At 36.4% G+C, this 24794-nt stretch overlaps 1 protein-coding gene across 4 annotated transcripts; it reads right to left on the reverse strand.

Annotated features, from left to right (window-relative positions):
* Positions 1-5069: 5069 nt before the first annotated feature.
* TPD52_1 (Tumor protein D52) lies at positions 5070-22960 on the reverse strand. 4 transcript variants are annotated; one of them, XM_051209702.1, is made up of 7 exons: positions 22832-22960; positions 22558-22781; positions 20351-20499; positions 19412-19513; positions 19282-19342; positions 8702-8822; positions 5738-6079 (listed from the first exon to the last, which is right to left on the reverse strand). In XM_051209702.1, exons 2-6 carry the CDS (start codon positions 22657-22659, stop codon positions 8739-8741), a joined length of 498 nt encoding a protein of 165 aa, XP_051075160.1. In that variant the 5' UTR covers positions 22660-22781; positions 22832-22960; the 3' UTR covers positions 5738-6079; positions 8702-8738. The 4 variants fall into 4 exon arrangements, with proteins under 4 accessions (XP_051075159.1, XP_051075160.1, XP_051075162.1 ...); XM_051209701.1 differs by having other exon boundaries at positions 5070-6079; positions 8754-8822; positions 22558-22960; XM_051209704.1 differs by lacking the exon at positions 8702-8822 and having other exon boundaries at positions 22558-22745; positions 22901-22960.
* Positions 22961-24794: the final 1834 nt, after the last annotated feature.

Raw genomic sequence — 24794 nt, forward strand, 5'->3', positions numbered from 1 at the left:
AATATATGTACAGTGTTAAGCATTTCTGGTGGTTTTCCATCCATTCCATGGAAGAAGTGTGTGCGTTTGATAATAATTTTCTTTTAATTTTTTTTCAAGGTTTATTACCACTTTTTTTCTTTCCTACTCCGGCGAATTGAAGCAAGCAGCAGTTGAGTGTTCATAGAATAAGTAGGGTCGTTTAGATGACAAGTCTTCAAGCACTCGCCTCACTAGATATCGAACAGTTCGCGGATCCTCATCAAAGTCAAGGACTAACAACGCACACCGATCAGTTGTACTCCATGTGCTGTCTCGCTCAGTTGTGGTCCTGTAGTGGGATTGGGCCCTAACAACTCAATCCTCAATGCTGAACCCAAGACAACTGGGAAAACAGATGTGCAATATCTAACGCGGAGTAGAACACAACAATAGAAAATGCAGGGAGAATGAGTGGAGTTAATTCGAATTAGTCGGACGTCATGACTCGGCCTTGCAGGCGTGGTCGATCTGTACAACTTGCATTTTACTCATATTATACATACTGTTCTATCTCCAGCCTGAATGTATTCTTCATAATATATTGATAATTGTTACGATACAATGAGTCAGTGTAGACAATGATATGACTTCCATGTAAGATCCGACAGATTAGGCAGTTACATCATAACAAATCTACCATTTTAGGATTAGGTCTATTATTAGAGCAGTACTGATATCACAGTAGACCATGATTCCGCAATCCTATGGTTTTTTGAACTTATTCCTGCTAATACATTTATATAATATCGTTATGTTCTTTTTATTTGACCATTAAAGTAGCCACAGTACCTGAATGTAACAAAAGGGTAATCCGCATTACGTAATAACCTCGATGTGTGATTGCCACATAATTTCTGAGGTCAAGCTACTCACATCCAACCCGAGTAGGCCTCAACTATCGACACAGACCAGCCACTTAGTTGGTCTATGAATATATGCATATAGATTTGAAGTGAAATGAAATTGGTAGTGACAATAACACTCTTATACGCAGTACTCTAAATGCTACTTCTGTAGTGACTCACATTTATCACGAGAACACGACTGGTTTAATAAAAACAACTATTATTATAACCAACTGTACCAGTGTTTGTTTTAATGTGCTTTTATTTGACTGTGCTAATGACAGCTATATTGTGCTTCCATTCTTATTCTTACACTTTAATTGTGACTTCGCGCGAATTCGGTTACGTTCTGTAACCAAGCTTGTATCCTCGCACGATCTCGGTATCCTTTCGATACCACGAGATCGCCAGCAAATATATCTCGACTTGGTCCATTAACTGCTTTCTGATATTTGGCTTCTCGGGGATTTCATGGATTTATTTGGTTACGTTCAATCTTCGCCTTCTGATTTACTTGGCACGTGTTTCTTGGTAGCGGTGTTCATAGTTAACCTCAACTCGACGCCACGCTACACTTCAATGCGTCTAGGTTTACTGACAGTTCAGATCCTGGGTATAAGATGGTGGTTAAGTATAGTATTCCCAAGCCCTACTCATTAAGAGGAAGATTGCTAAAAATACGCTTACGGTAGAGAACAAACTATGATATCTACAACCCACCCTAGGATTTTAACGAAGAGTTTAGATGCCTTGTAGTTAAAGTCGAAGTGAATGTTCCATCTAACAACCATAGTAACAATTAATATGAAGTGAAGTTACTAACTATAAATCATTGATAGTAATGACAATGATTTCAATCTACTTCAACCATAAACATAATAAAGTTTCATCACACAAATACTAAGCTGACAAATTGATATTATCAGTTTGCTGTGAAACGTTCCTTGTTTATTTTTGTCGATTTTTACCAGCCATACTGAGCATGCACCTGTCTTGAACACTGCTGACCATGCCTGTAAGAATGGGACGCAGCGGCTTTGTTTGAAATATATTATTATTACAATTGTGTAATGAAATGAATACCAATATAATCTATCCTAAGTGCCTCGTCTGACAATATGTAGTGACATTGGACCCAGCTGAACGGGAGACACTTGGGAAAACAGATGTTCAACATTTAACGCGAGGAAAATCCCAACGATGGAGAAGGCAGAACAATGAATTGAACTAATTCGAGTTGATTGGATGGAATGGCCCGGCCTTGCAGGCGTGGTCCCAGTTGATTGTTACCCTATATCTTTTATTCATATTAAATGTATTGTTCTATCTGTAGCCCAAGTTTTTTCTCCATCATGTATTGGTGATTGTTATGGTGCAATTAGTTGGTGTAGACCATGATGTGACTCCCACGTAAGATCTTATAGATTACATCATGACAAATCTACAATTTAAGGATTAGGTCTATTATTAGAGCAGTACTGGTACCATAGGAGACCACAATTCTACAGATACTCCTATTCTTACCCAAATTTTTGCAATGTTTTTCTATATATTAACATTGTTCTAGGACTAATGTAGTCTCACTTTGATGTTGCTTACCCTTGGTTGATTGGAAGTTTGTTATTTGTCTTTGGTTAAATTTCTCATATATTAAATAATTTTATTATTATATGTTAGACTGTTGACAATTAATTCTTCTTGCTACATGTGGCTTTCTGTTAAAAGCGTTTGCTGATAACTTAATTATTGAAGATAGGATTTTCAGATACTTCAACACAAAAATACATACAGCTCTTCAATGTTGGGCTGAAGTTTCTAGAAGTATCCCAAATATCATCAAATATGAACAGGTATTTATAAGCAATTGTCTGTAGACGAGACTCAATATCCGTTGACCGAATACCATCAGCAACAGCACACTGTGAGAGAATGCAAACCGACTTCCAGCCGAAAAGTAAATTATGGAAAGACGTTGGAAGTGGACGGGATACAAATTGCGAAAATCACCGAACTGTATCACAAGACAAACCCTAACTTGACTTCGTACTGAACCAAAGTCACGCTGATTTTGATGGGAGAGTAACGTAGGGTTATTAATCCCCAAACACATGATCATCGAAGCCGAAAATAAAATAACTGAGAAGATCCATGTCCAACATTTAACTCCTGGAGAAATTCAAATATTGTTTACCCAGGGACACTTAATCGATATGGCATGGCTCGACCTTGCAGGCATGATCACTATCTAATTTATCCCTTCCGCTATTAAATACACTCTTCCATCCTTAGCTCAAATATGTTATTCAGAATTGCTTTACATAATATAGGACGAGCCAGTGTGGTGAATAATGAAGATTCCGAGTAAGATGTTAAATATATTAGATAGTCACATTATGTCAAATCTACCGTCGTTGAATAGGTCTAAGATTCTAGTGTACCAATACCGAAATGCGGACAAGAATGACTTACAGAAGGAAACATTTTGTTTTGTTGCAGTAACAAGGAAAGAAATGCTATTGTGACGAACCAGCTAACGTCGAAGTCACATCTCGTGGTCAGTACCTTACGTGGACTACCCCATTGATATGTCAATATATCACAGATGCTTTGAAGACTGTACAACACAGAAATTATTAGTTAAAGTAGATACAAGTGAAAGGAAAATCACAGCCGCATGGACCAGTCCATGACATACGATTAACTGATGCGCGTTGGTTGCTTTTGATCTTAACGAGAACCGACGATCTGTTCAATATTAAATGACCCAACCGCCGGATGATTTTGCTAGGGCTCAGTAGAATTTCACTGGCCCTACACTATCCATATACTATGTCCTTCACTGATGCTTTCGAAATTAGCATGGGAATCTCTTATAAGATGGCTCCAGGATCACCAAGTTCTCTTTCAAAATAACGAAAGAAAATATTACAACAGATATACTTTTGTGGGTGCAAAAATAGCAGCGGAAAAATGACAACCATAAGTCTCATTACGTCTTTCAGGTCATCTTCGAAAAACCGACTGGAAAGACTCGTATATTCTAATGGAGGATTTAAAAGTCAGCGTAAAGTTGGACATCACCGAGTACGAAGTCATCTTACGGCGACATAACACATAGGAATTATGGGAATCTGGTACGTTTGTGTGCCCTAAACTATTTGTTTAGAGGCAGTGACAATTCACCACGATACTCTATGCAAGAAATTACACGGGTTTCACCGGACCACTTTACAAAAACCAGATTGGTCGCCTCAGAGAACACAGATCTCTATATAGATGTGACCGAATCAACAATCGAAAGAATTTATAAGGCCGTTAAACAAGACAAGCATGTTAAACGTCAGTACTAAATTAAACAATGAAGTCAGATAAACATGAAATGTAAAGTTGCATTATCTTCTCTTCAGAAACATCCGGGAGGAAGTATTAGTATTGATGTTAATTAAAGCTTCAAGTAAATTTCCAGAGCTCATTTCCTACTATGTATCTAACATCCACAACCTTAGTTTTAGTGGACATAAATATGCTGAGTTCAGTCTATTCAGGCGAACAACGTAAGGTTTTGACTAAATGTACACTAATGAGTAGACATACCAAGACAAAAGTACTACCTAGTCGTTCACCGATAATCAAACCACGTGAAACAGCCCAGATATTTGTGCCAAACTTGAATTTCTACCGATTCTTTCCGTAACGTACTCCATTTTTCCTGTTCTGTACATAGTGGTACAGTATTCTCGACATTCTGAGGTGTTTCCCTTGTATTTACAAAGTTTTTCACTTTTCGTTACTTATCCTCATATTATCAACGTCCACCACGAACAACGTTGTCATTTTGTATGATGCTAAACACTCTATAACAGCTCGTTCGGAAATTAGCTCCCTACTTCTTCTTGAGATTCATTGCACTTTTTCTGTGTACCGCTCTGAGATGAGCTACTAGCACTTACAATACTTTACGTCAACCTATCGAAACTTACATATATATATAGTATATATTAGTAACATTCATCCTAAGAAAACACCAAGTTTTCTACTTTATGAGCACCATACTGCAGAACCTAATCTAAGCACATTCTAATAATCAGAAAACTGACTCGTTTTCTGTTTATACCGTACATGATTGCGGAGGTAATTCATAGTATATTTTCAATGGTGGGTTAATATAACTGCGTTGCTCCAGACACCATAGGACATCTAACTGAGCTGTTGGACACCGTATATTCTGCTCGGTACTTCCTACGACTCCGATCAGTGGAACATCACGAACCAATTCCAATTTATTCTGGTGTTTGGATTAGTTACTCTTAAATCCAGACCATGCATTACCTGAGGACCCACACGACACTTCCTAACCAAATGTTTGAATTAGTTCTTGGAGAAAAAGCTTCTTAGCGACTTATTTGGTCAACAAAATCAAGACATGGCTTTTAAAAACTTAAAGTAGCCCAAATTTGAAATGCTAGTAAGGAACTCAATTAAAAGCTGTAATTGACACGAAAATCTAATCTAGGCATAATTAGAAATTACGGAAGTAAAAACACCTCTACATATAAACTTCAGTGAGAAAAGACGAAATATATTTAGAGTAACTAGTTCTAAGAAGATAAACAAAAACTTGTATGTATAGATTAGGTAAGAATATCGATGGGACTGTGGTGTAATAATTTTAGAAAATGAGCTTAGTATTGAGTAGTGGCAGAAACTTCAAACGAAGGAGAAGTCCTATAATTAAGATGATTAATATGAGGATTAGGAGATGACACCTATAAGTACGCACAGTAAGTCATAGGCAACACACAATAGTAGCTGGAAAGTGTACGTCAACACCAATGAATCATAGCTTATGCAAAACTGAGAGCAATTACAAATTATCAACTAATGTTGTATTTCAAAGCAGTTAGAAATAATCAGTAATATTAACTTTTCCATTTTTCTTGTATATAGGATACATGAATTGTGTCAGTATACGAATAAAAAAGTAGCGTTTCAATCATGAGAAAATGAAGGAAAAATTCAACTAAATAATGAAAAGAACAGTGTACAATAATTTATACACAAGAAAGTGAAATGGCGACAACACTGCAAGTCGGCGAATGGACGGCATTTTGAATATAATAATAATCTCACATTATTTCTTGGTACTATTTATTACTAACATATTCAGTCCCATCATCTGGTGGATGTCCATACGTCGAATGAATTATAGCATCCTGGAAAATTGTTAGCAAGAAATTTGTATTATTGTTAAGATAATATAAATAAATATACGCACACAACAATAAGGTGAACATGCAATTAAAACAATTAAACACAACTAGTGTGCTTATTGAGTTTTGAGCTAGACACAATAACCAGTTAGACGTAAGGCAAAGTAAATTAGTGTGAAATTGGGCAAATCAACAAATTCAGGTTAAAATATGAATCCTACTGTATTTTTCGAATATGCTGTTATATTCGCAAAACAATTTGGTAAACTACACTTAACAATTGAGGTTTTACAAAGATGAAGTGTCCTTTATGGATACTATTCAGACTCAACATGTACTTTCAAATACAATTGATACGTCAACATATAAAAGATAGTTGAATGGATAAAGATTAATCAGCAGAATAAAAACTAGCAGATAGGTTTAATATTTTTCTCCACATGAAACGGCTACATATACTCTTCCTAGTGTGGTGAGTAACACAAATACTTGTTGAAAAATAAAGGTGATTCAGCAATCTTACTTATTGAAGAGCAATTATTGTATTTATAGTGATTTAATAAACATATTTGTCTATCGAAAAAGAAAGAGATCATAACACAATATTCGGAGATTTCAAATATCATAAAAGGGTTGCGTAACAACCTAAAGGTTAGAGAATAATAAAACTGGTGTAATTTATGGGTCGGAGAGTGATACTTGTCTAATTGACAGGTATAAAGAAGAAATGAAAAACATGAGGGTGATAGTAACAATTGAAATAGTTATAAAAAGTTGTAGAAGAACAACGATAACTGGTTAGGATATATTTATACAAATTCACTAAGTGATGTCGTAGAAAAATCTTATCACCAAATTGCTTTTATTTATTGTACATTAACACAATAAATTTCTTTCGTCACGAAGACTCATTATCGATTCCTGAGTGCGGAATCGTGGATACACACAGTTAGAGAGTCCCATACTAGAATAGAACAGCCGTCTAGTGTTTCCAGGTTTTCAATGGTTGTCTAACTTAGATCAGTTCATGATTTCAATAATATTCCTATCGATTAATATAAATTGTTTTTCAAACATGACATTGAAATTTTATAGAAATCAGTTTATAATAATCTATGCACTTGAATATGTATTTTCATCGAATCAATTATATTAGAGAATGTATTTGTTTCTAAGAAAAATGGGCAGAAGATATTGAAGTATGTTGGATGGGGGGGGTAAAATGATATCATTAACTTCATATTTAAGATTTAGTTTATGTCACTGATAAAGTATATGGACAGATAAACGGGTACACTCGAATTGCTTAACAATAAATAATCAAAATATACCTATCTACTCCATTTAATGAATAAATGATTGATAGCATTCAATATATGAATGAAAATCATATTGATTAGTATTATAAGGAAGTAACTATATAACTTAGACAATTTAGTTACATTTGTTCACTATAACAGTTTAATCTTATGATGTCGTAAATTATGTTCATTTATTAAATTGTTGATTGATTAGTATCAAATGCTACTGATCATTATAAATAAAATCGATGCATTCAGATATAGTTTTAGATCCCTTGCTTTTCAACTTGTACCGAGTCAATATCAATTTTTTTTAATAACGGTTAGCTAGTTTTAGGTTAATGAAAACCAAAAAAGTTTTTGTTTTCATAATTATTAAAAATTAATGAACATATGCAGATAATAAACCACAATATCTGTAATTGTTACCTCAATATTTAGAAATCGCAGAAATATGAAGGTCATACTGACTGTATAGTCTAATACTCATCTGACAAAATACTACATTAAGAAAACCGTTAAGAACACCATGAACAGGTAAATTAAAGTGGAATAGCATCCAAATTTTACTGTTTATATATATCGTTAAGATATTTTAACAGTTTACTGAATGATAAGTTCACATGAATTTTAGTTTCCATGAATTTATTTATTTGAACACATAAATATTGGTATAAGAGGGCACCAAATATATATGCGCCACACAAAACAATGAGAATTTAAAGACAAGGAAAAAAAGGTAAGGAGCGTGAAAGAAAAACTGAAACTATAGAGGAAGGCAAAGTATGGGAAGTATTATTTGATTAGAAGTCAGTGTATCTTAATAAACAAGACCATTGTAATGTGCACAAACAATAGTCAACGATTTCTTGTCTGGATACAACACAAACAACAACAATAGACTTACATAAATCTGGGAAAGATATGCACATTGCACAGATTACATTGGAATTACCAATCATCAAGGACATCGGCGAGACTATAATTTACGGACGAACCAATTATATATAAGATAACAGGTCTTGAATTTTGGCACGAAATTCATTCACTTATTTGTCTAAATAGTGTTTCGGCATTTTAGCTGATGTCAGTTAGTAATGAAAATTCTAAATCCTCACACTAGTTTATAACTCTTATTTAGCCCTAGTTATTAGGTGGACACTCTCCAAATCACCTTGGTGTTGCTCAAAGGTCGCCCATAAATTATAGTCTTAACAGGACATCTTATCAATAAACCAAGGATATATATACGATAACACATACAAAAAAAAACAAATTACAGCAAACAGATTCTACAACAATGACAGTGAAAATAAATACCTACAGACGACATTTATACATAAATACAACTGCCGAGCACATTAATAAAAACGCACACGAATTCCATTCTTGGAGGGAATCCATGTAATTGCTGGTAGGTTGGTAAATTTATCCATACAAAGTATCTGGAAGCAACATACATGCGTATTACATTGATTGACAGTATTATATAATGAAAACCAAAATGAACAATTATGCATGAAAAGTAAATAAATGATCATAATGAATTCATTTTAAACTCAGATGATTCAGGCATATTTCTGATAGAGAATAAGATTCCAATCAGTCTAACAAACATTAGACACGACCCGACCGTAGATGCTATCTTGAAGTGGTGATCGGATTTGTCCATTGTGATGACTCGACCTAGCTATATTGGCTGGAACACATGCTTCTTTAGGTCCTACCAACCCAGGCATGTCGGTTGGAGAACGGTAAAACTAAAAGCACCAGCTTAAGTTTGAGGGTGACGTCATACTTCTGACTGTAGATGAATGTGACAGTAGTAAGGTGTTTCCTTCAGACAACCAGCATTGCAGCAATTCTGTCTTCTCAAAACGGAAGGGGCTAGGAAAAGGTCAACCCCAATATTCGGTCATGGGTGTCTTCGAAACATTGCTCGTACACCTTGGGACTACAGAGTAAGCAACGCCAGGGTTAGGAATAAAGCACTAGGTAGGAAATCCGTTGGTGAGGTAGCAAATCTTCATCAACTGAGGTTGTTAAGACATGCATCACATATATTCGACCACCGCCTACCCCGAAGGGCGATGTTTTCTGGTACAGGAACAGGTTGGGAAACAGCTCGAGGCGACCAAAACAAAACATGACACTAGTTTATGAAGTCAATAACAAATGAACTTAGCTATGTCAATAAATACAGACTACCTGGTTGGGGTCCGTGTGATTATCTTAACTAATAGTTAGACTTTCAATGACGTGGGTCAAAATTGTTTGCAATGGCGCAAGTGCATCCATTCTTTGCTTTCTCCAAATTTTGAAATTCTCAATTCCTCATAGCTCTTTTCTTGTTTTCATTTTGCTAATTTATAATTTCTTTTTGAGTCGCACGTTCGATGTCTAAAATTTCCAATTACCACTGATACTGTTACTACCTCTACTATTCTGCAATTTGGTCTAACAACTTCACCCCTTGTGTTACCGGGGTATATATATATATATATATATATATATATATATATATATATATATATATCATGTCATACTTAATATTAACGCAGTAAAAAATTAACAAGCAAGTAAGTCAAAACAAAACTACTAATGTTGATTTGAAAGAAAGAATAAACAATAATCGTTATTATCAAAAATGAATGTTTAAAAGGAAATAAACAATTAATATGTTTGGATGGCTGAGATCGATCTCGGCCAGTACCTAGTGAACGTTAAACACAAAGTTAGCATCCAAAGATGTACCACCTCAACATTTAAAGTTTTAAAAATTCTATTTCTATGACAGGTTTCAGCGTATTGTCGAAAACAGCCGTAGATAAGTATTTTATGGTTATTCAATTATCTATCAATAAAACGACGTAATATGCCGAAGTCATACATTCTAGATTATTTTTACAAAGCAGCCAAATAGATAGATCAGTGGCGGATATCCTGATAAAATTAGTTGCAACAAGACTCAATTGAAAAACTCGAGCATCTAACAAACCAAGCAGAATTTATGTGGCGAACGAAAATCAACCTCGGTGCTTGAAGACAACTCAATTTCATAGAAAATATCAAAAATGCAGGTAAACATGAGACCATATCACTTTGGTAAGAAATATGTGTATCTGACTAGATACGTCAATTATCGATTAGGAAGTCACTTAGAACGAATAAAAAATCATATCACAATGGTATGTTAAGACTTAGCGCTTCAATGTGTCTAAACTGTTATCCATCGAAGATTTAAATAGGCATCGGGGTTAGCAAAATATTTTTTACGCACTCGTATATGTTTTCATTTGTGTATATTTGATTTTGATGAAGGCATGAAATCTGGTGATTAATAATCCATAAGTAATTATCAGTTTAGGGATTACAAGAAGTCTCCTGAACTTATCCTGTGGTACGAAGTTATCATAATCAGTAACTGGTGTTACACTAGCCATTCATTTTAATTTGACTGCTAGTAATTAACAATATGAGATGAGAAGCTTAATACATGTAAACAGTTAGATTTTTCTTGAGACAGTGACGCAAGAAATAAGATGAGATATCACTGATAACGACCTTACCTAAGGTGATGGAATGGTATTTAGAATAAAGAATGCCTTAACTATCGTAATTTACGACATTAAGTTACTGAACAATAAAATAACAGATGTGATTGATATTTTACAGGATATTTCGTTTAACAAAGGTCGTTCTCAACAATGAACAATTATAGCCAATTAAATAAGAACTAACCCATCAAAAACAATAAAATAGGGAAACATGATAACATTGTCAAAGTCAAGCATTTAATTGTAAGATTCATTCTAAACGCGATTTCCAAAAGACAAATCAGCAACTTAAACGAGAGAAGTCACAAATCAAACCGAGGCAACTCTCGGTTTTATAACAAAATAGCACACATACTGAAAGATCTTAACTTTATGGAATAAACTTATCATAACAAATTTCATTCACAATCTAATCAATTATTTCATAAATAGAAGTATTTCTATTTCATTCTTCAGTGTACCTATTTTCTAATTGCTAACTGACGATCCAGCATAAATACATAAAATGAAGAGTAAGAAACATTTGTCAACATAAAATGGGACTTCTTTTTACATACATTCAAAATTGCAGGACACAAACTAATAAATTATTTCGGCGAGACTATAATTTATGGACAAACCAATCAGATATAGGATAACAGGTCTTCAATTTTGGCACGAAATTCATTCACTTATTTGTCTAAATAGTGTTTCGGCATTTTAGCTGATGTCAGTTAGTAATGAAAACCCTAAATATAATTCCTAACTTTAACCATCAACTGTAAATCCTAATTCCTCACACTAGTTTATAACTCTCATTTAGCCCTAGTTATTAGGTGGACACTCTCCAAATCACCTTGGCGTTGCTCAAAGGTCGTCCATAAATTATAATCCTACCATCAATTCTGTATGCGCAGAAAATAAGATTATCGTTGTGGTTAAAAATATGTAATAGAAACAATCAGCAATCAACAAACATATTGAATTTCGATAATGCAATGAGAAGACGAAGATTATCAGAACTATGTGATATATTAGCGCAATACATTTCGAACAATCTGGTCACACATATACTTGTTAAGAGCATTTATATATAAAAATAAAAGGTCAACTAGACAGGAAACGGGGTAAGAGGAGATAAGGATAATGATAAGAGTAATAATAATAATAATGTGAACACAATTTGAAACCTAATCACTCTGGATAATAAGTCAATATTACCAGGGTAGGTTTAAGGTAAGAACAAACTGTTTTTGAACACATAAAGGGGGTTTGAATTTTCGTATGGCTAAGGCTTCAATGAACCTTAGTATACGCCCTTTTACACTTTTATACAGCACTACAAAAGCTGAATTTAGATCAATCTTGTGACCTGTTTCAATTATATGTTTAGCAATAGAGGATGATGGATGTTTATCCTCTGCTCTTATCGGTTCACTTGATTGTATTTGTTTCTGAAGCCATTTGGGTACATGTTCACTCACCCTAATGTTGAGATCACGATTACTCCTCCCTATGTATGTGTGACCACACACACATTTAAATTGGTAAACACAGTGGGATGTGACGCAATCGTTTCCATGTACTTTAGGTTTTGAATGAAGCATGCACCTTGTTCTTTCTTTGATGATGACCTTTGCTGCGCAATAGGATTTATTGATGACTGATTTAAGTCGTTGTTTCAGTAAAAGGCTATTTGAATCACCTCTGAATGGTAAGGTGATGTAGACAGGCTTTTTCTCTACCGAGGCTACAGTAGGTCTCGCTGAACCATGGACTTTCCATCTATTTATGAATTTCAGAGGATAGCCGTTTTCTATTAACGTTTTATTTAACAACTTTACATCATCATCAATGGCGTCATTAGTACAAATACGGTCAAACGTGGTTTGATAAGGTGTCTTTTCAACAGACTCGACCGATTTACTATTACTATGTACTGACAAAGTTCAGTTCACTTTTGAAGGTGAATACTTTCGTCAGATTGATGGAGTTGCTATGGGTAGTCCGCTAGGACCATTACTAGCAGATGTGTTCATGGCACATGTTGAAAATCAGACTGATGAATTAATCGGAAACATGTCACTTTATAAGAGATATGTGGACGATATCTTAGTTGTTTGTGAGAAAAAAGAGGATATGTACGGTTTATTAAATAAACTCAACACTCTCCAAAACCATATTAGTCTCTCATGTGAAGAAGAGAAAAACGATCAGCTTCCCTTCCTAGATATACTCCTGAGTAGACGAGAAGATGGTTCAGTAAAGCGATCTATTTTTAGAAAACCAACGTGGACAGGTCAATATCTTAGTTATTATAGTTATTGCCCTGTGCAATACAAACGTGGTTTGATAAGGTGTCTTTTCAACAGACTCGACCGTATTTGTACCAATGACGCCATTGATGATGATGTAAAGTTGTTAAATAAAACGTTAGTAGAAAATGGCTATCCTCTGAAATTCATAAATAGATGGAAAGTCCATGGTTCAGCGAGACCTACTGTAGCCTCGGTAGAGAAAAAGCCTGTCTACATCACCTTACCATTCAGAGGTGATTCAAATAGCCTTTTACTGAAACAACGACTTAAATCAGTCATCAATAAATCCTATTGCGCAGCAAAGGTCATCATCAAAGAAAGAACAAGGTGCATGCTTCATTCAAAACCTAAAGTACATGGAAACGATTGCGTCACATCCCACTGTGTTTACCAATTTAAATGTGTGTGTGGTCACACATACATAGGGAGGAGTAATCGTGATCTCAACATTAGGGTGAGTGAACATGTACCCAAATGGCTTCAGAAACAAATACAATCAAGTGAACCGATAAGAGCAGAGGATAAACATCCATCATCCTCTATTGCTAAACATATAATTGAAACAGGTCACAAGATTGATCTAAATTCAGCTTTTGTAGTGCTGTATAAAAGTGTAAAAGGGCGTATACTAAGGTTCATTGAAGCCTTAGCCATACGAAAATTCAAACCCCCTTTATGTGTTCAAAAACAGTTTGTTCTTACCTTAAACCTACCCTGGTAATATTGACTTATTATCCAGAGTGATTAGGTTTCAAATTGTGTTCACATTATTATTATTATTACTCTTATCATTATCCTTATCTCCTCTTACCCCGTTTCCTGTCTAGTTGACCTTTTATTTTTATATATAAATGCTCTTAACAAGTATATGTGTGACCAGATTGTTCGAAATGTATTGCGCTAATATATCACATAGTTCTGATAATCTTCGTCTTCTCATTGCATTATCGAAATTTATCAAAGGGACTAATTGTTTTAAACATATTGAAATTAATCCAATTTATCAACCAATCAGGAAAACCATGCATAAATATGGGAACAAAAATCAAACCAATGGGAGACACAACCAAAACAAAGAAGTAAACAATGATAAATTTAAGGTCAACAAGAACCAATCAACATCGAGGTGCACAGAACAAGCTGTGAAACACATATGGAGAAATTCGAACACTTCACTTCTATCTGAAGTTTGTGCTGATGATGTCGTTCAGAAGAACGATGAAAGCTCCACGACCAAACCATCCAGCTCAGAGAACAAAACTCCATCAAAATCATCCACCTGAGCTACAAATCTTCTCCACCATCACAAATGTTAGTATATATATTCCAGTCTGCATATCAGCATAAATTCGTGACCAAACGCAAGTTTAGATTTAAGAATCAAGATGATTAAACCAAGAATAAGCACACACACATTTCATTCAATTTGTGTTGTCACAATGATAAACGGATGCAGGTTAATTTAGTAAAAACACTAAACAAACATATAACTGTAATGTTTTTTTAAAATCTGTTCTTTAAAACACGGTGGAAGTATTCAAATCATTCATGTTATATGTATTATAGAGAGAACCACATGACTATAGTTTGTACATTCAAACAATGTTTATCATTAACTAAGGAATACTAAAAGTCAGATTTCGGAATGAAATGTGCGAATTAAAATGAGAATAATCACTGACACTAACTTTATGTTACATCCATAATTAGAAAATAAAGTGTATGCTGTTTATTTTCCAGAATTGAACTGACTTAATCTGACCAACGTATACAATGTGTAGCCATTAATCTAATTTATAACTTTACTATACACTTAATGTGAGAACATGCCTCGGAATCTATCACGATAGCCTAGAAAAACAATGGCCCTTCATTTTGCAGTAAATGTTACGTCACAGTAGCTCTCCAAACATACTTTTTTATTCTCTATGTTTAATCATTCGCATTATTATTGCTACATTATTTCGATTCATGTATTAATAACTTAATTAATTACATCTCGTCAAGCTTGTGTCATAGTAATTAGGACCAACGCACACATGTGCCAGACTCTACGTCATATTGACTGACTAATGATACTAACTTCCTCAGTACCTGTAGTTGGTGCTACTTTATAATATTCAAGTTGGAGACAGTACACTTTCGACAAGAATCTAGTTTATATGATAGGTTAATGAAATAAGATATCACAATTGCCAGAAATATCACTTATGATTGAAATATTGATAAAATAAACACAAACAAATAGCTTATTCAGTGCAATACACAGTAGCCAACTTAAAAGTAGAATCTAATTAAATTTATAATATAACTTGATAAGGGATTTATTCCGAATTGGTCATATTATAGTCAGTCAGCTGCAACGTAGGACCAGGCACAAATATGAATCGGTCCAAGTTGCCACACCTCATTATCACAACAAGATCAATACTAAATTCATAGTAGTTACTTCAATGGTAGTAATGTATAAAAGAAACTGTGTATAAGGATATAATACAGGAAGAAAGAATTAGTTCGTAGAACGAAAGGTATAAAGTAATTTTAATCTCACCGTTTAAGGGAAGACAAAGAGTTTATACACTTACACCACTGTGTCACACAGTGTCTCCAACCATTGGTTACTATAGTCGCGTCGACCCCAACCAAGAAGTATACATCTACCAACATGGCTCACATCACAAGTTAGTGACTTCAATGACTGATGCCACGTTTTGGTTTGGCCGCCCTCAACTTTATTCCAACAGTCTCCAACACTAGTCAGCATTGCGCGTCGTGGTAATCGGTGTTCAGATATACGTGACCCAACCATCTCAGTCGGTGAACATTCACAACCTCATCAACTGATTTAACATCATTCCTTAACACCCTGCGTCTAACCTCATTATTACTTACCCGGTGATCCCAGCAGATGCGAGCTATATTTCTAAGACATCTGTGAACAAATACTAGCAACTTACGAGTATTTAATACTCCTACTGACCGCGTTTCGTAGCCGTAAAGTGGAACAGAACGAACTGCTGCGCAGTGTACTCGTCCCTTAATTGATAGACGGATATCTCGCCTTGGCCATAGGTAACGTAAGTTGGCAAAAACCAAACCAGTTTTCTGAATCCGTCAACAAATTTCGCCAGACACCAACCGATTAGGGCTGGTCAGACTTCCAAGACAAGTGAAGTTGTCGACGCGCTCGACTACTTCACTCCCTATCCTTAGTTCAGGTGTTGATGCAGACCAGTCCTGAAGCAACAGCTTGCATTTAGAGGGGAGAAACGCATCCCAAACATCCTGGCATTGTTTTTCAGTGCTACCAGAAGATCCTGCATTTTATCAACGTCTCCACAAAACAGGACAATTTCATCCGCGTACTCTAAGTCGATAAGTGGACCTCCTGAAAGGATATCAATTCCTAAAAGTTCAGTCGACGAGGAAGTTAGTTCCATCAGTGTGCATATGATGAAGTTGAACAAAAATGGAGATAGTGGATAACCTTGCCGAACATCACTTGAGGTTGTTAAATCAGATGAAGGTTTGCCATAAGCTGACTCGACTAGTAGTGCTCGAGTAAACAGCCTTCACAATGTTTATGTACTTCTGAGGTACGCCTTTCAATGACAGACACTGCCACAGAACCTCTCAGTCAGAGTCGAGTGCTGCTTTTACGTTAAGAAAGACCACCACTGTCGGACGCCGATAAGCATACCTGCGTTCTAGAACCTGACGAGTGGTGAATGTGGTCGATGCAGCCAAGACCAGGTCTTAAGCCAGCCTGATTTTCTCGTGTTTGCATTTCACGAGTCTTAGGCGTCCGATAATTATTGAGGCTAGTATTTTAGATGCCATGTTAGTCAAACTAATCCCTCTATGTTTATCACAGGATGATTTTGATTCTTTCTTATATATTGGGACAGTAAGTGATTGCGACCAGTCAGATGGGATTTTAGCTAAAATATTAGTTAACCTCAACGCTAAAAGTAGACCATCATCCACAAAGACCTCCGGAGCCAATCCATCTGAACAAGCTGCTCTTCTTCGTTTCAGATTAGCTATAACTTTCTGAACCTCAGATAGAGTCGAGGGACCTACTTCAATGTTCCATTCACGCTGTCTGGGAATCTCGAGTAGTTGTAGAATAGCTGAAGGCCAGCTGAACTGATCCTTAAAATATTCGGCCCATTGTTCTAAACGTCTGGACTGAGAGCATATAAGAGTGTCGTCTTTTTCCGAAATCACCTCACTTAAATTCGACTTAATAATTCCGGTTTCTTTTATTAGTCTGAGAAGCTGTCTTGTGTTACATACAGCCGCTGCCTTTTCCATCTCTATTTCTTTCGTTGCCCACCACTGTTCACGGTCGTTCCTTAGTCTTTTGGTTAACCAAGATCTGATTTGTATTCGCTCGTTATCGTGTTCAGAGCCTGATGGCATGAGTTTACGAGAATCTATCAGTGCTAGAGACTTAGCAGAAATCCATCGGTTTTTCGTGACCCTTTGGTTTGAATCACTAATAGATGGAGCTGCTGTTTCCACAGCTGTTGGTATATCTTTCCAGGTAACATCTGGGTTGCCTCGTTTTCAGAACTACCTAGGTATGACCTGAGTTATTCCCGGAATCTACTTTCGGCTTCCTCGACTTGAATGGGTCTTCTAATGTGGTTTTTATGCGTCCAGAGAGGCGCAAGCAAACGCGTGCTCGTATTAGAGCATGATCGGAGTCCAAGCAGGTATTCCAGAACGAGCGACAGTTTTCCATAGAGCCTCTCAAACGAATACTGGTGGCAATATGGTCTATCTGAGTCCATCGTTGATTCGGTGCAGAGGGTCGCCATGTTAGACGGTGTCTCTCCTTATGCTTAAAATTAGTGCTTCCTAAAAATAAACGACTGTCTGAACAAAGTTGCAGCAGACGGTCATCATTATCTGTTCGCTGAGCCGGAATACCAGAATACCCATTTAAATGTCTTTCTGTTTGGTTTAAGCTACCTACCTAGGCATTAAAGCCACCTACCTAGGGATTAAAGCCACCTGCTACGGGTGCTATGTCTGAACGTTTAGCTTCCTGAAGAAGTTCAGAAAGCTTTCTGTAAAAGTCGTCTTTCACACTATCCGAGGTTTCAATAGACCTGGAACAGTGTTTCGCGCACTAGAATCGTTGACCATGGTGACACTTCCGGAGGAAGTCAAAAGAGTAGGTTTAGAGTTGAAAGTCAAGGTAGGAGGAATAATAGGAATTGAAGAGGGAGATTGATTATGAATACAGTGATCTTGAGTGCTATTAGAGGTATGAGGGCGGTTATCACTTCCTGGTTGCCCACACAGTAGGGGGGTTTTCTGGAGGTACCTGAAAAGGAAATTGGGCTCAAGGTGGTCTTAGTGACCTGAGAGCGTGACCGCAGTGCCCAAGGGACAACTGCTTGAGGTCGGTCACACACAACCTTTTTGTGAGTAATTTTTGTGTTAGCTCCGTACTTATTGGAACCCTACAGCCGGAGATGGAAATCTGCGGGATAAGGCAAGATGTGTATTTTTAGGGTCAACCTTTTCTAACCCCAGCCCTCCTTGTGGGAAGACAGCATCGCTGTTATGCTGGTTGTCTGAAAGAAACAGCTTACCACCGTCACATCTCTATATGGTCAACAGTACGACTTCGCCTTCGGACCATGGGTTTGCTGCTTTTATTCTTACTGCTCTTCAACCAACCCGTCTGGCATGGTAGGACCTTGAGGAACGATTGTCCCAGCTAGTATAGCTCGACTGGTTCATCAAGATAGGCAAGCACGACCACCACGTCAAGGTAGAAGCAACGGTCATATTATAGCTCCTCTTTTAAATTTGTTCGTTAGTTTAGTACAAAGAAGTCAATAACAGAGTAAAACGTTTTCTTGTTTTCTTTTTTAGATGAAAAAGCCAGACTATCATCGTCATGTGTCAAAAGGGATTAATTAAATGAATTATCAGAATATTTGATCAATGTCACGACAAATAAAATTTCCCAACTGACCCCAAGCACACACATCAACAAGAAACCGATATATTTTTTTAGAAGAACCTACTTTAACTGTTGAATAAGCAGAACCAACTTTATCATTCAATGATTTCACAACCTCTGAATTCCTTGAGTAATAGAAAGAGGAGAACAAATAACATTGCATGATTAAAGAAAAGGTGAAATTGAAACCCTACCGAATAGCAGAAATTGTTGATCCGACTTTTTCTTTAGCATCTTGGGCTACATTGACGGTCTTATCTTTAGCTTTACTTAAAAGTTCGCTTGTTTTGATATATCTGAATCAAATTTTAAAAAAAACGAGGAAAAGCATTAAAGGTAGTCAAAAAGTGAGAAACCACAGTAAACAACGTTAACATAAATACCTATGCTGTTAAGTTGATGATATTTGACTGCTGGCAATAAGAATTTGCAACTTTCTAAAGTTCAACCAACCTTACGATCACAAAAATAACAAATATGTAGGTGATAAACATATTATAGTAAATCAATCACTAGATCTAGGTTAAATAGTTGGCGAAAAAGCAGGTCGATAAAACTACATAGACTGGTATATATGTGCATCGGCACATATCACCATACTTCACAGTGATGGAACAACGCGAAGAAAAATGAGATATTAAACAGACAATATGACTGAAAAGGAATAAATGAAATAAGAGGATGGGTAATGCCGAACAATCCAAAGCTCACTGAATACAGCCAAGCCACTGTGATGGAGACAAACACTGGGGAAACATCCTTTTGCTCTATCGTAGTACGCTTTGAGAAGAACCTGGACCTTTAAAATGTTTTGGTCTTTGAGAACGTTGACGGCTATGCAATCTAATTTAACAATCCTCCTGGCGAAAGACTACACTGTGGTAAAAACTTTATTTACTTGTGGTAAAACTTTTATTACGAGGATATTGATGAGGAAACTGACTATAGGGGAAAACAAGGTACGAATGAGGGATACCATAACCGAAAACTTAGGACTTTACGTTCAACTCACAAATGACCTTTTGAAGACTGGTATAGTTATAAAAAGGCTGTAATTAGTTCTATAACGGTAGTATATATTAAAAGAAAACTAGGGAAAATCAGTACACTGACTATATATATATAGCACTCACGCTTCTGTATCTTCCAATTTATGAATACCTTCCATGAGGTCATACTGCAATGTAGAAAGTGTGGTAAAACCAAGAGCCTTTTTTATCTCGTTAGATCGGCGCTGCTTAACAACAAGAGTTTCTTGAAGGAGACGAATTTCTTCTTCAACCTACAATATGAGAGTACATAGGAAGTGAAGAAACTCATACTAAAAATAAAACTACAGGCCTGAAAACGGATTAAATATTGTTACTACATAAAATATCGTTAACATATAGTAGATAACTGAAATTAGTGAAAAAGTACCTCAGTATTTGAAGTGTTCATCTTTTAATCATAGGATTTCAGGCTCGAATACTGACCCAATTAAATCGGTGTGGAAGACAAGATAGTAGTATTATATGCCCTTACAGAAGTGACTGATTGTCAATTAAACGAAACCCTACTTCCTAAGTTACACTGTTGTTATGAGAATCGATCAGCAGAAAATCTTCGCATAATTATTCAATCATATGAAGTTAAAATATTGTAATTACATAGGTTCAATTGTATTCTACACTTTAGTACTTATGAATTCAGTTTTATATGCAGTAAATGCAGTGAGAGAAGTTAATAAAAGTATTTCCTCGTTTCTGCTATGGAAAACCATTGGCATGTGAGTTTTTTAAAGATCCTATTTAGATTTAAATTATTTGACATGAGGCGATACAAATACCAGTTACATAACTTAGTATGAAAGTGTATTGAAGAAAATACTCTGAATGGAAACTATTTGTTTAATGAACATAATTACTTAATGTAATGGGGAAAGAAGACTGGCGAAAATTCATTTACATTTATTATACGTCCATTAAGTGTTAAATTTTTTACCCTTCTAGTTAACAGTTTATGAGGCCATAATTCTTATAGTACTACCCTTTGAAACGAATTATTCTATCAGCTAACCAGAAACAAATAACTATATAACTGACCTTGTATTTAGACGTATGTATAAGACAACTTGACGAGGGATGACACCTATTTAGTCCCGAAAGTTGCTTAGTACTTACAGATCGTTAGTTTATGTTTGGCAACAGTTAAACTAACCAACGTCCTTTTCGAGCTTGGTAATTGAGGACTGATATCGAATACTGTTGGACTTTTCGCCATGTTGATTCTGGTTACTGTTACTTGATGTCACTAAATATACTAAGGCAATCTATTCTTCAGCTGATTTTCTTCCCCATGGTATTCGGAACCAGATGAAGCGAGATTGGATAGAATTGTGAAGACCTACTACCTTTTAGTGGATTTTGGTCACGTTAAAATACTTACAGTCTATGTACACACATTTGGTTTCCTCGTTTTACAACTAAAAACATGGACTTTAGATATGTTTTCGAACACTTTAGGACACAAAAAGAAACATTTATCCAAAGATTGAAACACAGATGGTATCACAAGGGAAACATTACTCGTCCCCCGATCCTTCTGAAATACGATAAGGAACGATATTTAACCGGGTTCGTTGGTAACTTGATATCACAACTCACTTAGTCGGAAAAACTTTCCGCCCATGATCAAAGTTACAGGAGATTAGGAAAAGATTATCAGGATGAACGGACAGACTTAGGCAAATAATAAACGCAATACATAGAACGTTTATCGACACCTCTGACAACCATGTTACTAATTAACGTTTACGACAAAGTCAGCAGTCAACAAAGAAATAATTCAGAAGTGCCAATGACATGGGGAAATTATCTAGGTACTCCTAGCATCGTTGAAGGTAATGCTTCCACTCCTTTAAACATGAAGACAGTTGTTGTAGCTATCCAAGACCTTTAAAACTTTACGATAGTCAAACCAATCAATTGATCTATAGGATTACATGTTTTAGTATGAATTATACTTAAGTGAAGGCTAGTGACACTTGCCTGAACAAACTAGTACACAGAGTGGGGTTTAAACCTGCGACCTATTGATTCATAGTCATATCCTCTAATCAGTTAACACAAGACAGAAGCCCGCATGAACCAATAAGAATACCATTATATTTATAAACAGCAACCAAAAGTATAGTTTTGTTAATCAAAATAGCAAGCCAAATCAAAGAGTCGTAAACTAAGCTTAAGATATCATGATCTATTTCTCGTTGTGAGGGTAACATAACAAGTACTAGAAGAACCTAATATTTTTAGCGTTTTAGGGGACGTTGACTTTGCCAACGAAAAACACTACAAATTACCTGAGACAATTCAACTTGTAGCCTTGCATTTTCCTCATCTGATAAAACAGGTTGATCAGTGCTTATTTCTTGGGGTACAACAGGAGCGCTTGGGTCCATCATTGATGTAGTTTTCAACTTTTGGTAGGATTTTGTTTTTAGCTAAGAAGTACTATTTACTGGGAAAGGGTGAAGACCAGAGAAATAATCTGTAAAAGAAGTCATGATATAAAGTGGATCGACTGCTGAGTATGCACATAGAACGTGTTAAATAATATTAAAAGCAAATTATTACAATTGGTGAGGATACAAGCGAAAGATAACGACAATCTGAAAAACGAGACCACAATCGGGGAGGTCAAACCGTTGTCGACGAACCGTAACCCAACAGCAGTTTTGAGCGCTTCCGAATTCAATATCCAAATGGTTCAAATGGTTGTGGACGGAATAGAAGAAGCTTTCGCTTAACGGGCTTCCGTGTCTAGTAGCAGCGGATCACCAACATCTCCGGGCGGAAACCTGGATATATTAACGATAATAGAGGAAAAAGAAATTGGTAAATCATAGTAAGATATTATCATTCGTCCTCAAGAATATGTCAAGTTTCCTCCTAACGGACTCCTGAGAAGTCGCCTGGACTGGCTCATCCGGCAGCTAATCACAGCATTTAACAACTCTTAAGGAGTAGAAGTTGTGTCCACAGTCCATTCTGCCGTGTTGTGTCCCTAGTTTCTGGGTGTTATGCCTTAGGTTTGTGTTGCAGATAAACTTAAGTAGGTATTTAAGGGGATGTCCAGAAGTGGTAAGGGTACTGTAAGCCATTAGAGTGTCACCTCTAAGACGCCTATCCGCTAATGGGTAACAGTTTAGTGATTGAAGGTTCTCTTCATAAGGCTTGAATTTGAATCCCCGAACTGATTTCGTGGCCCGCCTTTGGATACGTTCCAGAGTGTCCTTATCATTTGGAGTGAGGGAGGAAATACTATGTTTCCATACTCTAAATGAGGACGAATAAAACCAGTGAAGCTCATATTGAAAGTTTTTCTGTCAAACTGGCCAAAATGCGCTCCAATGTTACCAGTGCAAAGTTTTCTCGAAAGGCATTTTTCTCACAGTTAGCGTAAAACTTCAAATCGTAGGGCACCAGGACTCCTAAATCTTTTTCGACTCGAGATACCACTGGGGAGGAGTTTCTTAAGTTGTAACTGTAGTCTGCGACATGTCGCAGATGGACTACTTTACACCTTGAAGTGTTGAAGGTAAGTCCGTTGTCATCTGCCCAACTTTGAAGTTGAGTCAGATCCTCCTAAAGTGCCAGTATATCCTTTTGGTTGCGTATTACTCTCCAAAGTTTCACACCGTCAGCAAAATAAAGAACTCAGACGATACCTGTTATTGGAGACCGTTTATATAAATCAAGAAGAGAAGAGGTTCTAGTACTGGGGGACCCCACTATGACATTCCATAGCTTGAGGGAAAGTGAAGTTAATCTTGACCTAATATGTCGATTTTCTAGATATGAAATGACCCAATCAATTAAAGGTGATACATAATCGTCTGAGCTTATTCATAAGACATATATGGTTGATCCCATCAATTGCTTTTGAGAAGTCAAGATAAATGACATCAACCTTCCCCATGCGATCAAGGATGGTTGTCCATCTGTTCACCGCAGTCAGCAGGTTGGTTATACAAGAATGACTCTCCCTGAAACCATGCTGTTGGGGCGAAAAAAAAGTTTAAAGATAATGAATAGTCATGTATACCGTCATGTATCAGGGACTCCATAATTTTTGAAAGTAAAGAGCACAGAGCCACCGGTCAGTAGCTCGAAGATTTGCCGCGTTGACCTCCTTTGAAAATCGGTGTGATGTGAGTCAGCTTCCAATTTTTCGGCAGTCTGCCTAGGCTTAGCGAGCGCTGTTGCCAGAATTAAAGCTGTTTTCCTCAATATAGTAAAATTAACCATATTCGGACCTGGAGAAGTGTCTTTTCTTAGGTGCTGAAGTTTCCGGTACATCAATTCAGCGCTCACGTCCTCTTATGAAAATTCTGTTGAGTTACAGGTAGAGTTCTTGTCTGTGAGGCTAGTATGAAACGGCCGAAATGCTTGAAAATACTGTCCTTCTAGGAGGTCGGCGGTGTCACCGTCTTTGGTGGTTGTGCCTATGCTACCCATCAATTCGAGAACTCCGGTTTCGGACAACCCAGTGAAGTCCTGAGTGAAGAGGCTACAAAAGTTCTTTTTTTTAATTTGA

This window comes from Schistosoma haematobium, chromosome 1 (genome assembly GCF_000699445.3).
Source record: "Schistosoma haematobium chromosome 1, whole genome shotgun sequence".
Taxonomy (NCBI): Eukaryota; Metazoa; Platyhelminthes; class Trematoda; order Strigeidida; family Schistosomatidae; genus Schistosoma; species Schistosoma haematobium.